Source organism: Myotis yumanensis, unplaced genomic scaffold, assembly GCF_028538775.1.
Source record: "Myotis yumanensis isolate MYYU_CA2020_CCGP unplaced genomic scaffold, mMyoYum1.0.hap1 SCAF_11, whole genome shotgun sequence".
Taxonomy (NCBI): domain Eukaryota; kingdom Metazoa; phylum Chordata; class Mammalia; order Chiroptera; family Vespertilionidae; genus Myotis; species Myotis yumanensis.
In genome coordinates this window covers 26870152-26884573 of record NW_027223762.1, presented here as the reverse complement: position 1 = coordinate 26884573, position 14422 = coordinate 26870152, and the positions used below count along the sequence as shown (strand labels likewise).

The 14422-nt window shown below is 34.6% G+C and overlaps 1 protein-coding gene across 24 annotated transcripts in view; it reads left to right on the top strand.

The window, feature by feature from the left end:
- Positions 1-14422, top strand: part of NRXN1 (neurexin 1) — a 1006580-nt gene that overhangs the window by 890992 nt on the left and 101166 nt on the right. For 15 of the 24 annotated variants that reach the window (XM_070429185.1, XM_070429182.1, XM_070429193.1 and 12 more), the window contains 2 exons: positions 3161-3250; positions 4628-4947. In XM_070429185.1, coding sequence (XP_070285286.1) covers positions 3161-3250; positions 4628-4947 — 410 coding nt within the window. The remainder of the gene's footprint in view (positions 1-3160; positions 3251-4627; positions 4948-14422) is intronic. The other 9 variants (XM_070429195.1, XM_070429200.1, XM_070429197.1 and 6 more) reach the window with 1 other exon arrangement.

The following is a 14422-nucleotide window of genomic DNA, read 5'->3' as shown; positions in this document are numbered from 1 at the left end:
CATATTGTTATGTGAGTGCCAAAGATATGAGAGCCAATTGTATGTGTGTATATATACATATATATACATACATATATATATATACATATATACATACATATATATATACATATATACATACATATATATATACATACGTATATATAATGTATGTCCTCTTTTTTAAAGTCATTCAAAAAGAATATATTAAGCCTTCAATTTTCTTAACCTGTATTATTTAGACCTTTCTCTCCTCTTCTATTACTAACTAATAATAACTATAATTACCTATTTTATGGCCTGGGAAAGTTGTTATTAAGCAAGCAATAATATGGGTGATATTCAAATCAGTGATAATCATTAAGGAAATAAAATTATAATTTACATATGAGATGTTCTTTTTAGAAAGTACAAAGGGAAGCTTAGCTACATATCATCTATTATCTGGGCACAAGTATTTGCCTTTTTTTTTCTTTTAGTGAATGTTATTAGGCTGTGAAGATGAGATAGCGGTGCTAAAGAAACTATCAGAATTAAAAACAAGATTTCCTTCACTACTTCATTCTACAGATATTTCATAGGATGTTATATGATAGGTATTGTGCAAGCACTAAGAACACAACAATAAACACTGCCCATAATATCTGACCTCATGGAACTTTGGGGTTTTGGGGGAAAATATTGGATATTCAATTATAAGCCAATGCTTGTTTCTGAAAGGCACTAAGAAAGCATATATTCAGGTGTCCTAATCTAACGTGGGGCCAACAGGGAAGACCTCCTGCAGAAATAATGCTTCTGCCAAGAAGATTTCAGTAATGAACCAGATTTAGCTAAGGCAAGATAAGGATAGGGTAGAAGTGAGGAAGGGTATTTCAAATAAAAGAAGTTGCAAGTATAAAAGCCCAGAGAACTAAGGAGAGCTTTAGAATTGAGAGAAATCTTGTGAGGATAGAAGAGGAAGTCAAGGCACTGTCAGCCATGAGATGGGGTGGGAAGGTTCCAGATCATGAAAATTCTGCTGAATCTCCTTGAGACTTGAGATTTCATCCTGAAGGCAATGGAAAGGGTTAGACTTGTTGCTGGATTAGATATTGGCTGGCATGTGGAGCCTGGGTGGAATTTATTGCCCAGAGGATGCAGAGAGCTTTGTCAATATATTGAAATAATAATTGGGCAAGAGACGATTGGCATTCTAGATTTGGGTGGTGTCTGAGGGAGTAATGGATCATTCCTGATGATGGGAACACTCTGTCATGAAAAATATCATGAGGAGCCAAGTAATTATAAAGTCACCAGGCAAGTTTTAACAGTGTGAATTGAAATGAGTGTTGAGCAACAGAAAAGTCTATGTAGCAACGAATATGAGTTTTTGTAGAACATTTCATATTTGCTTATCACATTATGCACATGACATGTTTATTACATCAAACACATAGAAGTCAAAAACACATATTCATCAATAATCACATTTCCCTAAGATAACCAATATTAAATTTTAATATACCTTTTTCAAATATATGTGTATGCAAACACACAAAAAAGAACGCAATTTTTTTGCATACTTTTTAAAAATGAAGATAGGCCTGGAATTTAAGTTATTTGTATCATTGTGTTTTTTTTTCATTATCAATACACCAAAAATATGTTCCAATAAGATAAAATATTATTTTATAACATTTTAATGATTACATAATACAGAGAAGCGGATATAAATGTTTTTATTAAATTTTATATCTTGTCCTACTTTGATATTTACATTTTAAATTAAATACTAATGTCTGAAATAGTTTCAGTAATATATATATGTATGTATGTGTGTGTATATATATATATATATATATATATATATATATATTTTCATAGGACAAATTTATAGGATCTAAATGATAGTACCTTTCTATTCCTCTAAAATTTGTGACCAAAATAGTGGTGGGTTTATTGTGATAAGTATAGTGTTTAATAAGAGTAGTACATGAAACACATACATTATTCTAAATATGAGTAAAATTTATGCCTATTTTGTTCCTTAGCAAACTGCTCCAGTCTCTTCTGTGGGCATCACTACCTCTTGTTTCTTTTACCTCTTAGTCCTTATCTGAGTTATTGCCAAAATGTCTTAGCTTAAAATTTCATGTTATTTCTTTTTTATGGAATAAAAAAACTTTCAGCATACATGATTAAGCACTGAGGTGGCAGCTTAGATTCTAAGTGCTTTACAGAGGGAGAAAACACTTACCTATTTGCAAGAATTATTCAAGGTCAATTTAAACTGTGTTTCTGTCAGAAAAAATTTTTGTTCAGACAAGCAAGGCTCACACTTAGTTTAGATCTATGCATAGGGACCACTGTTTGAGGCTTATACCAGTATTTGTTCCTTAAGCTATCATGCCTTCTTTAGATTAGCTTAATGTAAAAGCAAACATTTGAGGATATAAAACATACATATTATTTTTTTCAAATTGCTATACATTTCAACATGTTAAGCTTTAAATGAAATGAAGGGCACTCAAAGTCACTTTTGTCAAAGCCTTTTCCTATAATAACGTATTTGGATGATGCAAGATATATTCTCTTGTGATGTCCAAGCGATCGTTAAACTAATTTGTATGGAATATACAATAACTATCCAGTCTCTGTGGTTTCGTTAAATGAGATGAATACAAATTTCTATTTTCTGACGAGGACATAAAGTATGGTAGGCCTATTTCAGATGCTTCAGTGTGCCAAAGTTGTTATTAAGTTTGGTGTTCATAAATTACTAATCTGGAATAAGAGGTTGAATGTATTTTGAAAACTTAAACCTGTTTCACCTGAACATGTTTAACTAGTTAATAAGAAACATCAAAAAGACAAAACCCTGAGATCAATGGTCATTTTTTGTAAAGCTATTATATGCTGTTTAAATTGGTTGTTCGGGTCTGTCTATAACATAAGTTTAATAACCTAGCTCAAATGCAGATTTCTAATTTTCAATTAACATAGGAATAATTTTGTTTGCTAAAATAAAATAAATGAATGAATGACAAGTCTGAAACATGAAATGTTCTAGGTAGCACTTTTTAAAATTCCAAATTTCAAAAAATCATGTGGCAACTGTATAGCTCAAGCTTTAAGTATTAACTTTTAACCTTTGACCTTACAGATTTTAACCAATGAAATGTCTCTTTAAACTTTAAAGGAAACAATGATAACGAGCGCCTGGCGATTGCTAGACAGCGAATTCCATATCGACTTGGTCGAGTAGTTGATGAATGGCTACTCGACAAAGGTAAAAAACATTGATTAAAACTTCAAATAAAAAAATAATTTGAACATAACCAAGTAGTACTTCATTGTAACACTAATAAACATAAAAAATAAATTTTCCGTAAAACTAAATTAAAAACAAATTTAAAACAGTAAAATACAGATAGCAATATTTGCATACCTTGTATAATAATTTCGATACATTTTTAGACGTACCAGCTGTTTAATAATCTTACCCTGTTAATTTAAGGTTAAAGGGACTGTTAAATATAATCCACTAACTCAATCTATGAAGGTACTCACATCAAGCATTAACCCAAAATGATAAATCATTCATAGATTATATTACATGTTCCAGCCTCTAAATTATTAACTAAAATATATGTAGTTCTGATATCTTTATTATGGTCCTGACAAAAAAACAAAAACTCTTGGTTTAAACTCTAGGCATCTTAAATAGCGGGCAATATGGATTGCCGGTCAAAAATGAAGTCCCTTTAACGTTTGCAACCTTCTAAGAGCATTTGGGAACAAGCCCTAATTAAAACTGAACTTAAAGTTGTGTGCATGCTTTTTATGAGCAGAGAACACTCTGCTAAAACTGGATACTCAATTTGATGATATTGGTACTGTTGCTGAGGATTGCTGTTTGATGGAAATGAGCCATAATTTCTCCATCGGTTTGTGTATCATTCCTGAAGCCGCTTTTTACATCTGAAGCTATTTTTTTCATTCTATTTTGTTTTAATAGACTTGCTGAAAGCCAATCAGAAAAATATTTTTGGAATTTTTTTTGTCTCTGACATGCTTAGTGTAAACCATGCATTTCTTTTCAGTGTGATTGCCGAAAAAAATAGAATAATTCAATAACAATGGACTATTGCCTTAAAAAAAATAAACATTTCTAAAGAATAGCATATAGAGACCTGTGGCCAATTAAGTGAATTATGAAATTTTTACCAGAAATTTAAAATTAGATATCAGCTGCTATAGATTAGTTTCTACCAGTGGTAATTTTAGAAGGACAAATACTTGAAATGCTAGATACATCACATTTTTAAATTAAACACTTTAGACTTAAGAGACCAACAGTATAAGTAAGATCTTGAGGTAAAAGGGAAAGGGATCCACTAATAATTGATTTACAATTCGTTATCTTTGATTGGTCTTTTAGCAAAAGCACTACATTTACAATAAGTTGAGAATTTTACAAGTATTTGCCAATGATTATGCATTTCATGGACACCTCATTTATCAGCAATGAATTATGAGTCAAATGCCTCTCTTATAGTTTATTGCTCTCATTATCCACCCCATGAAAGATCTGTTTTTATCATCCTTTGTAGAAAGTAGAGTTCACAATCAACATTTTTGCATGTATGTAATATTATTTTTACAGGGCGTCAGCTCACAATCTTCAATAGCCAAGCAACCATAATAATTGGCGGGAAAGAGCAGGGCCAGCCCTTCCAGGGCCAGCTCTCTGGGCTTTACTACAATGGCTTGAAAGTTCTGAATATGGCAGCTGAAAATGATGCCAACATCGCCATAGTGGGAAATGTGAGACTGGTTGGTGAAGTGCCTTCCTCTATGACAACTGAGTCGACAGCCACTGCCATGCAGTCAGAGATGTCCACGTCCATTATGGAGACCACCACAACCCTGGCCACTAGCACAGCCAGAAGAGGAAAGCCCCCTACGAAAGAGCCCATCAGCCAGGTAAGTGTGCGGATTTCATTCCTTCCTGTTGGACTTGTGGTTATGAAAGTGGGCATTTTTCTAAAATGTGATTGTTTCTGATCTCAGGCGTTATGGTTTCCTTTGAGTCTTGTTTAATACAGTGCGCTCAGTTTAACTATGAAATGTGTATACAAAGTTGATTTGGGATTTGGACTTTTATAAATTGCTTTGTGTTGGTTCACTGCTTGTCTATAGTCTTGATTCAGTAACCTTAGCCTAGCTCAAGCTGAGAGGGTTATCTGCTAATTACATAGGATTTTCATTTTTAAGTTAAATGAACAAGTTAATGTAATAATTTGAAAGGCCTTATTTGTTCAAGCTTGGTATTTCATCAAAACAAAATGAAAGCAAATTTGAAAAATCCTAGAGAAATTGCCTGCAAAAGGTCTATTGTATTGGAAGTCGTAAAGTTTTGAGTTGGTAGGTATGTGGCTCTCATGGTGAACAATAGATATACTCTCTTACTGTCTGTAAGAAAAGCACACTGTTATCTGAGGAAAAAGACCCAAAATATGGTACTTAAAAACTGGCTTGGACTAGCATATTTTGTATGATATGTAGCTAACTGCCTTCATCTAGACTGCACTTGAGTTCACTGTTCAATTTTATGTCTACAATTTTCGAAAAATATATTTTAAATATTGAATTTGTGCAACAGGGAAGTATATTAGTAATTCAATTCAGGTATACTTCTTGATTGCCTAACATGTGCCAGGCATTGGTTTAGGTATTGGCATTACATCATGGAAGAACAAGAACACAAATAAACTACCTATCTCATAGAGCTTACATTTTATGAAAAGCTATTAGAATGCTGTTGAAATGCTATTCTGATTGACATGTATTACCTTTGTCAATAATCTGTGGTTAATTGTCAGATTGTCTGTTCTCCTTGGTCCAAAATAGATGGTTTCCTTTCGTTTTTAGAGTGTCTTCAGTAGGTGCCATAGAAAGCTTTTCCAAATTCATTATTTCTCTAGAAACCCATATTCTAAAGATGTGAGAGTGATCAAAATTATTTTTAAATTGTTTTTATTCCATGTGTTTGAAACAGACCAAGTGTTAGAATTAGAGAATAAAAGCAAATTTTGTTGTATCAGCATCCTATCTACTAATTAACATATTTTTACGAGAGAAAGAAGAAAATAGATTCTGGTTTTTATTTTGAAGGAAGAGGTGGAGGGAAAGAATAGAGGAAGAGAAAATGTCCTAGGAGAAGAGAGATGACCAAAAGTTGTAAATTCATAACTGTAGTGATGGATATATGTATCTATGTGCAGCGTTTCTCTCTCTCTCTCTTTCTCTCTCTCTCTCTCTCTCTCTCTCTCTCTCTCTCTCTCTCTCTCTCTCTCTCTGCCTTTGGCCACAAAGTAAAATGGACAGTCTAAAATGATGTTTACCAATATATATTTATTGATCACGCTCCATGTGCCATACACTGGTTTGGCACTGAGGATATGTTAGCAACAACAAACAGAAAACCTGCCCTTATGGAATAATACATTTTAGTCAGCATGTGGCTTAGGGTGTATTTCGTTGATTTTTTCTATCTTGTTTGGGTTTATAACATTGTTGATAATAACACAGCACCTTGGATAAACACTTCTGACTTCAGATTTATTCTTGCTCAGCAGCTCCATTTGATATTATTTTCCAATATCTCCCTGGTTATTAGTTACTGTGGTTGTTGGTTTAATGTTAATTTAACAATAAGCAAGTTGAGGTGAATCGTATATAGAAGAAATAAAGCACAGAACAATTGATAGACTATTTCATTCAAGTAAAATAATTCATAAAAGGGCATTCTAGGATAATCAGAGTTGAAACATTCCCGTTAATAAAGTTAGAAAGAACCAGATATTTTTCTTAGTAGTTTTGTTTAATCATTAATGAAATTACAGTTGCATAAGTTCCTAGGTAAACCAGATGTATCCCAAAATAAGGAGAAAAATTATCAGCTTTGTTTTTGTGTATTTTATCAATTAGTAACTGCTATATATTAAGAAATTATGTTTTAAGAAAATGTGTAAAGTAGCTATTTTATTTGCAAGCTGAACACCTACAAATGAAGAAATAAAAATTAATGTATTTTATAATATTAATATAAAAGGAAAACAGTTAACTGCTCATTAATTGTCAATTAAAAGAGCCTCTTTTATTATAAGCTATAACATGTTTAAAGACAGCAGTGCTTCATAGAGGTAAATGATCTAATCAATTAGTAATTACTTGGTTCATTTGAGGAGGCATTGACTTCAATAAAAGATTACTAGTTTCATTAAAAGATAGAGATGTTACATTTTTAGATTTTTTAACAGACCAAATATAGCAATTATATAATTTGGATAAATATGTTTCACATATTCAGTTACAGCAACAGTGTCTTAAAGTTGGACTAATAGTTTTTAAAATTATCTTTTTTATAATGATCTGTATGTGATTACAGCTAATGCCTGTATATGGGGGGAGTCAAAGGAAAGAAAGGAAGTTGTTTGAGTAACAGATTAGTTTGTTGTGAATTTTCTTTACCTCACAATTGATTTTTAAATCACCCTCCAATTATAAAGATAACTAATACATGTAGATTTTCAATATATCTTTCTTAGAACTGTCAAAATCTTGGAAGTTTAAGTGATTTGTAATGCTAATTGCAGGACTGTAACCTTTGACCCATTTTTGCAGGTCAGATGAAGCATCTTCCTTTAAACTCTGTCTGTAGTACAGACCATCTCTATGTGCTTTTATCAACTGCCTCACTGCATTGTGTGCCAGCAAGGGTCATTTTATTTTCAAATACCACCCCGGACTGTTTTCTCAATCAAAGTGTATTTTCCTCAGTGATAACACTGAACCACTTTAGCTGCAGTGGCACTGTACCTTGGGGTGATTGCATGTTTGAGAACTATGGAAACAGATTTTTGGTCAAGCAGAATTAAATTGGATTCATTTCAAATAGATGAGATGAGGTTTTTTTGGGCCATCCTGCAGGGCAAGTAGTAGGAGAAATGTGTTTTTGGTTTTCACAGAGTCACAGAACATAAAATAGTATTCATCAAAATGTCATCTCATAAGATCTAGTTTACATTGCCACTTAAAAGTAAAAATCTTCAAAAAGAAAAGTTTTTCTTCCCTGATTAATGAACAATTTTCAGACTGATGTTTACTTAGAAAGGCATGGTTCCTATGATGAACTAAAGAGTACTTTTTCCAACCCTTGTGGTTAAATGGCTTTTTAAATGTGAATATAACAATATTAATACCTTTTACTGGTATATGGATTATATAAACTTCATAAAATTTGTTTTACTTAGAATACTTAACATATAAATCTTTCCATAAGACATGCTCATCTCAAAAAACCAGAAATTTCCTATAATGCTAATCTCAGAAAGTGATGATTTGCAAATATTTGATAGTATAAAGATTTTCAGGATGCTAAGAGCTTCCTGGGGATAGGGGGAGGAATTTCATGCAATATTTCTGGCTGTTAAATGATCCCTCCACTTCTGTATAATTTGGCAATGTCTTACGGGTATATATGTAGCTTTACATACATAAGTAAATGTGAACCAACATGCAAAGGGCAATATTCAGTCCTGTTGGTTGCCAGGCTGTAAAGGAAGGAGAGTGGGACCCTGCGATTTCTTTTAAGATCAAGGTCGTGACATTTATTCTGGTGCAGGCTTTGTATCACATTTTGTAATCTTTTAGGTGTTTTCCTTTAAGAATAGTTTACAAGCTCTATACCTACTGTAGAGAATATGGATTCATTGTAATGCCTTTTACTTCAAGGGAGTGCGGTGTGATGGAAAGAGCACAGTGAATCAGGAAACCTGGTTTCTACTTTCAACACAATCACTACCTTGTTGTGTAACTTGGACAGGTTGCTTAATTAACCTCGCTGTACTTTGTCCTGCTACCTCCTTACAAGGGGATTGAACCAGGAATCTCTTGAATTATACTGAGTTCCAAAATTTCATTGTCTCTAGCAATGAGGTGCTTAGGTCATTTGATGATTATTTAATGAAGCACAGATTTCATCCTTGACTTTTACACAGCATGGCCATGCCTCTTGGTTAGCCTGTATCACCCTCGTGTACCTGGGGTCCCAGTGTAATTATTATTCATAGTATCTCTTTTTTACTCTCAAAAGCTCCCATTTTAGTCTAGAAATTATACTGCAGTCTTCTTGTACAACAGACACAAATCCTTCTCTGCAAGAAAATCTTACTTCATAAGAATAATACATAGTGAAGCCCTATCTTTACATTCCAAACAGAAACTGACTGGTATCTTTACCTGGTTTCAGGAGTACAGGGTTTTTCATCTCATTTCAAAAATCTTAAGAAAAGAGAGAGAAGAAGGGTTTGGAAGAGTCTGGTTCTTGACTGGAAAGACTATGTTTGCAACTGTTAGTAAGAAATTAAATTATGGAGTGGAGCTGAATCAGCAAATATGAGGGAAATGTATTGGAACGAGTCTATGGCTCCAGTTAGGCCTTTTTCTTTCTTTCTTTCTTTGTTTTCCCCAGAGTAGAGTTAGCAAATCTACTCAAGCAAATGAAATGTTGGGTATTTAAAAGAATTGCTAGGTTGTCAGAGAGATGTATATTTCACATATGCAATGTCCTATAGAAGTCAATGGCATTTTATTCTTGTAGAATGTCTCACAAAGAAAGAAATTCAACTAATATTCAAGCAAGAGTATTTGTATATATTGGGCACCACTATTGCTTCATGGCAGATTTCAATATACTCATGAAAAATTAATACTATTTGCTTAAAAAATGTAAATAGAGTGTACAAATACTTCCATGAAAAATCTTTAAAATTAACAAAATACATTTTGTAACTTCAAAGAATAAATATTTTATTTTTTATTAAAAATATTAATGAGCCTTAGCAGTGGCTTCATTATTAAAAAATAATTGCATTACTTATAATTATGTATGTTCTCATAACCATTCTGCATTTGAAAATACTGATGACATGAATAATTAATTTTATTTTCCCTAGCCCAATCGTTCTGCTGAATTCACTTACATTAATGTGCATTTTTACAGCAGATTTTAGTGCATATTGGAAAGAAAAACACTTGGGTATAGATTTTAAAATATATAGAAAGGCATATGATCCTGAAACTAATGGTGCTGGGTAAGAAAAGTATAATTCATTGTCATTTTACATGTAGATAAGCAAGAAGGTATTTTCCCCTTCATTGCTGATAAGCAAAAGGCCCAAAATATATACATTTTAAAGAGTTTAAGAAAATTCTCCTGCTCAGTATATTTTCCTTGAGGTCTGGAGGTTTCACACTATATGCATTCACTGTTGGTGGATAAAACCTTGGTTTTGAGACATCTTTGGACAAGGATAGTTCTATATAAATATATCCACCCATCCATTCCTTTAAAACATATTTTCTGAGAACTTACTATGTACTGGTTAATGTTCTACTCACTGGAAATACAGTGTTGAACAAAATCACTTTGCTGCACAAAGCTTACATTCTGTTGGAAAAGATGGACAATACAGATCAGAGCAAAGAAGATACTTGGGACGTCAAGTGCAGTAGGAGAAAAGCAGAGAGGAGCGGGGGCTTGTGTGAGGGAATGGTCATGACATGAGAATCCTTTTTGAATAGAAATGCGCAAATTGTTAGTTATATAGGCATCGGTTAGAATCATTGGCATATTGAAATTCAGACTTAATTCTCTGATCCAGCAGGACTGTACCCGGTGTGGACAGTGCCGGTGGCAACTAACTGCTATATTAGGAAACTAGAAAGCAGGGGGGAAGACAAAAGTGGCAACAAGATGGATTGATTTTCTAGTGTTTTTTGTTTGTTTGTTTTTAAGGAAGGACACTGGCAGGCTAGTGCTAGAGCCTGGTCTGAGTGATTGGAGTGTGGGTTTCCCCAGGAAGGCAAACAGGCCACAGCTGGAGCCCCGTGGTGTGCTGCGTGACTTCAGGTGTATGGTAGCAGTAAGGGTGGGTCCTGTTGGAGAAGCAGGCTGAGGGTGGGCTGGGATGCTCTGAGCATCAGCAGCAGCTCAGAGAATGTGGGAATCAGGCCTAGGTGGTGCCACTGAGACCGCTCTTCCCAGAGGCCAGCAGAGGAGTCCTAGAATGAGAAACACCTGGATTCCTGAGTTACATACTTTTATGGAAAGTTTCTGCTAATGCTGCCTATCAGGCAAACCCCAATTCTTGTGAGTGCCTCCCCGCAACCCTCACCCAGTCACAATGAGAAGGAACTTCACCCCAGGGGCCCAGTCACCACGTGCAGGGAAATGGGATCTGGCCCAAAGGCTGTGTAGGAGCATGACCGCCAGAGGCCAGAATGGAGGAATGAACTGCAAATTCTATGTCCTGTGTGGTCCTATGGACACAAGACACTAATGAGTGTCTGGTTAATTATATCAGACTCATAATCAAATTTCAGGGTACATATGTGTGTGGGGAAAAGATGAAGTATAATTTGTATTATTATTATTCTACACATGAGAAAATTGGGGCATGGAGAATGAAAGAACCTTCCCAAGGCTATGCAGCCAGGTTCTTTTCAGAGTACTTGGAGGTGATCTGCTCCTCTGCCCTTAAATATGGCCTGTTCAGAATCTTGTCACTTCTTGTCTTCTCATAATAACTAGCTCCGTGTGATCTCCACCCAGGCGTCAGATTGCTCTTTCAAAAATGCAAATATGGTCATGGCCTTCCCTTTTTCAGCACATTCAGGTAGTGAGGAAGAAGGGCAGCTTCCTTGGGTGGTCCCTCTGGTCCATCCTTCAGAGCTGGCCTCCTGTCTGCCTCACTAGAAGGTCTAGCTCCATTCTTTTCCTTGATCTGATGAAGTAATTACAGCGACCTCTAGAGATCCTGCCATTTCCCACCTGGGTCCTCTGCAGGGAAAGCCCTTTCTTCACCCACCTGATTCTAAGTTCTGGGAGCTGAAGTCTAAAGAGGCAACACTGTTATGGGGTGTTAGGGCAGTGAGTGTGATGGTCAGGGGCATTGGCTCCTGTAGCTAGAATGCCTACCTAAATCTCAGCCTTACTTCTCCCACATGCTGTCTGCATTACCCTAGCCTAGGCAAATTACATAGCCTCTCAATATCTTTGTTTTCCACCTATAAGATGGAAATTGGGGCTTCATCAACTATTGTGATGATTAAATGAGTCAATGTGCTCTGTGAACTATATAAAATTACTGCTACTTAACAATTCCTTAATACAAAAAAAGAGAAAATTGTATACAGTTCATTCTAACATATAAAGAAGTGTCTGACACATGTAACCATTATAGTAATAATGGTTTTGTACAAAAAGCATTCCTCAGGTACCAAGTATAAATTAAACCATTTTTTACCTTTAAAGCTGTTTTCTCTGCCCTTGAAGAAATAGCTCTGAATTGATGTTTCTAAATCAAAGCTTCAATTGTGTGGCATATTAGGAGCTGAATTCTCTATTGAATGAGGTGTTCTCCACAGGAAGGCAGCACCATTCCCCTGGAACATGTCTGTGGGACGGGGAGGCGGGTAGAAGATGACTCCGGGGTAGAGTTGTCATTGGCATTCACTGGGAGAGAGCCACGAACATTAAATACACTGCACAGTGAAGAACTGTCTACTGATCCCCATGCCCGGCATTATTATTCAACCTCCCGCCACCATTACAACCAATCTAAGCGACTATTGACTGAGCAGTTCAGAAAATTTCCTATCCCTTTTTCCCAGCTGTTCTCGGAAGCTAATTCACAGTATGGTACTGCTTCTACAGCTATGACTCCTTATAACTGTCCTTGATAACATGTTTTCATTAAGGAGCTTAAAATTGTATGATATAACTCATTTTTCAACATGAGTATTGAAAACATCAAATGCTTCCAGCTGTGAGTTGGACTAAATTGGGTTTGTGATTCTTGTTGTAATCTCTTTTGCCATAAGCTTTATTAGCATTAGAGAAATACAATGACTTAAGACTTTGCAATGAATTAACATGTGGCAGTAATTTCAGTGATTTTCTCAGATAGGATTGGTGAGCGTGGCACCTTCTTGATATTTCTAGTCTCAGTTGTAGGACAAAGTAATATATTTTTATTAAATAAGTAGTTAATGTGGAAGAAGCAAGAATATAGTTTTATTTTCTGTCTTAGTGCTGATCAGCACTACGAATGATTGGACCATTATGTTTTGTGAAATTACAGTTATCAAATACATAGGTATGTTTGTATTCTATCTACTGATTTACTCCTCAGTTACATGTAATAATCTTCTTTGAGGGAGAGGAGAAAACAAATCATCTGAGAATTAAAAAAAAGATAATTTTGCATATATGGGTATTAACAATGCTTGCTTTTTTTCTTTCATGATAAATGTAAAACAGTAAGCTAATAAGTCAAGATTAAATCTCTATGATAATTTCTTACATTTTCATTACCTAAAACGTATATTAGATTTTGTTATTTGTTGGCATTACTGAAAATTTCATATATATATATATATATATATATATATATATATATACAGGTTTAGCTAATTAGAAGAGAAGGTTTAGCTAATTAATCTGCCTTTATAAAACACCAAATAGTTTTCACTGAATTCTCATCATCCCTATTCTCTTAATGTAAGATTCCAAGCAAATAGCATTAGTGTTAACCAATGATTTCTCCAGTAAGCACTCTAAATAAAATTGCACAAAACACAAGCAGTGTTTATGAATGCATGTATGTCTGTCTGTATCTTTTCAACCATGGCATATGTTCCCTGTAAATACATGATGTTGTTACATAAAATTACAAATTAGCCGATACTTTTTTGTGTACCTAACATATAAAATGCACTTTTCAAGGTATTATATTCTTCAGAGTAAGGGTGCGGTATCTAGTCAGAGGATTTAGAGTTTTAAAACAAGAACCATTTCTCAGACATTTAGATTATCAGTAAATCCATACATAAATTATGAAGGTCCTTAAATCAACAATAGCAAAGCTTTTGTACATCACAGATGTACAGTCTATTATTAACAGCATCACTGACAAAATTGAAACTCGGGAATTAATTTAAAGGAAGGAGGGTATTTTAGTCCCTTTTTAATAACAAGCATATGGAAGCAACAGACTTTTATTATTTTACATGTCCCGAGTGTTGACAATGTGCTAGACACTGCCCTGACCATGGAATTACCCACATTCTGTGCAAAGCTTCTTCTAAAACAGATGTTATCATCCGAACTATAGATTTGATAGGTTAGAGGGTGGCCTCAGCCCCCTTGCTACTCTTTTAGGATTTTCCTCGTCGGGCAAGATCTGGAGACTGCCCTGAAAGCCATGAGGGGAAGTTGAATCATCTCCATCCTCACATGCAAAGACTGACTGCTGAGGAAGCCTCAATACCATTTGTTACATGTGTGGACATCAGTGTTGGACTATTGCATGGAGTAAAATATGAGCCAGTG